The sequence below is a fragment of the Fukomys damarensis genome, unplaced genomic scaffold (assembly GCF_012274545.1).
Source record: "Fukomys damarensis isolate Sample0158 unplaced genomic scaffold, DMR_v1.0_HiC HiC_scaffold_27, whole genome shotgun sequence".
In the NCBI taxonomy this organism is placed as follows: Eukaryota; Metazoa; Chordata; class Mammalia; order Rodentia; family Bathyergidae; genus Fukomys; species Fukomys damarensis.
In genome coordinates, this window is record NW_022900939.1 from 4,308,666 (window position 1) to 4,310,800 (window position 2,135).

At 38.4% G+C, this 2,135-nt stretch overlaps 1 protein-coding gene across 1 annotated transcript; it reads right to left on the bottom strand.

Moving 5' to 3' along the window:
* Positions 1 to 781: 781 nt before the first annotated feature.
* LOC104851180 (olfactory receptor 8K3) lies at positions 782 to 1,723 on the bottom strand. Its single transcript, XM_010608357.1, has one exon. It carries the CDS (start codon positions 1,721 to 1,723, stop codon positions 782 to 784), a length of 942 nt encoding a protein of 313 aa, XP_010606659.1.
* Positions 1,724 to 2,135: the final 412 nt, after the last annotated feature.

Here is a 2,135-nt window from a genome sequence, read left to right on the forward strand (position 1 = left end):
TCAACCAGCAGTGACCCAGAGTCACTGACGCCGAAAGAGTTGGTAACGACTGACATTCAATTTACCAGATTCATCTGCTCTTTTTCAGAATATTCTGATATGTGATGCATTTTAAAAATTTTGATGTCAGGGATATATTCCACTGGGACTTGGAACACATTCAATCTCTTTACTTTTCGGGATCATTTATGAAAAATTGGTTACTCCTTGCTACCACATTATCAAAAAATAGCCAGTTGAATTCCCAAATCAAATCATCTGCACCTGAGTTTAGAAGAGAGGACAGTGATTTTTTAATACAAGTTCCATTTTGAGAAATTACTCAACCAAAATTTCTTTTGCTCTTATTTTTGTGTCCATGTAAATGAAATATACAATATAACAATTTTATGATCCTAACCTTAATAATTGTCGGCTTTCTTACGGGATTCCTAAATTTCTTTTTGCATTTCTTATGGTAAACAACATTAAACCAATATGTTGCTGTATGCAATTTTAAACTCTATTGATTCAAATTCTTCAGCAATATTTTCATGAAAAAATGGAAATAAAGTGTTTGTAAATGGGAAGGGGAGGAGGTGGTGAAGGGAGGGCAGGGACAAGGGAAAAACTGAGAACCAAGACCTGTCATGTAGAGGTACAGGATCTCAATAATGAATGTAACTGTACTGTATACCTAAAATGTACCAATAAACTCAATAAAAAGAAAATTTATACTTTCTATACATGCTGAGATTAAAGAGAGAAGTCTGCTTTCTATAGCTCCTCCTCTATGTAACCTTTAAGAAAAAATAACATGCATCTTTTTCCACATCTTTTGAAGAACATATTTTACATCATTGTTCCTCAAGCTGTATATCAATGGATTCAACATTGGAATAATCAGAGTATAAAATATAGAAGCCACTTTGTCACTGTCGATGGAATGGCTAGAATTGGGCTGCATGTACATAAACATCGTAGTGGCATAGAGCACGGTGACCACAGTCAGATGGGACCCACAGGTAGAGAAAGCCTTGTGCCTTCCCTCAACAGAGTTCATTCTGAGTATGATTATGAAAATTAGCAAGTAGGATACAAGGATTATCAGGAGAGAGAAAATGAAATCACAAGATGAGAAGATCAGAATAATTACTTCAGTGTCATAAGTATCTGAGCAGGCCAAGGACATCAAGGGCAGACTGTCACAGTAGAAATGCCTGATGACGTTGTAGCCACAGAATGGTAAAGTGAAAATCTTTATGGTGAACAGAAGAGACACAAAAACACAGTAGAGATAGGGAATCAACACCAACATCCAACACGCCCTTGGTGACATGATGACAGTGTACAGCAGAGGGTTACAGATGGCCACATAGCGGTCATAGGACATCACAGAGAGAATAAAAAATTCACTACCAACAAGAGCAACCAAGAAAGCCAGCTGTGTAGCACAACCATAATAGGAGATTGTGTTTTGTTCTGTTAAAAAATTCACCAGCATTTTGGGTCCCACGGCTGTAGAATAACCAAGATCTGTGACAGCCAGATGTCTGAGGAAAAAGTACATGGGAGTCTGCAGCCTGGGGTCCACCTGGGTGAGGATGATCATGCCCAGGTTGCCCAGCAGCGAGGTCAGGTAGATGACGAGGAACAGGAGGAAGAGTGGAGCCTGCAGCTCAGGGCGATCTGTGATGCCCAGCAGGATGAACTCGGTCACCGTGGTGAGGTTGGGCCCCTCCATCCAGGGTGAATAGGAGACCTGCTCAGAATAGAAATAACAGCACAGTCAACAGATTTTCAACTTTATCTCTCACTTAGTGTATTTCTATTCTACCAAAACATGACCAATCCAAAGATTTTTCATTACTAATATTTTAAAACAAACCCATCCTTACAGTGTTTTATTGTTTCTCATTGGGAATGATTTTACTCACAAAGAATATTACTGTCGTCTAAGTATTTCCTTTGTCCCAAGAAGTGTCTGCTCCTGGCAAGGAAAGGTGAGGGTCTGGAGAAGTCAGTAAGTTGGTAATTTATATACTTCAAGTTTACATTAAATTCTGCTGCAATAATCTTTTATTATGACTGAAAAATATCTAGAAATGTAGTATGGATACATGGGGACATTTTGATAATGTAGAAACATGGTTTTC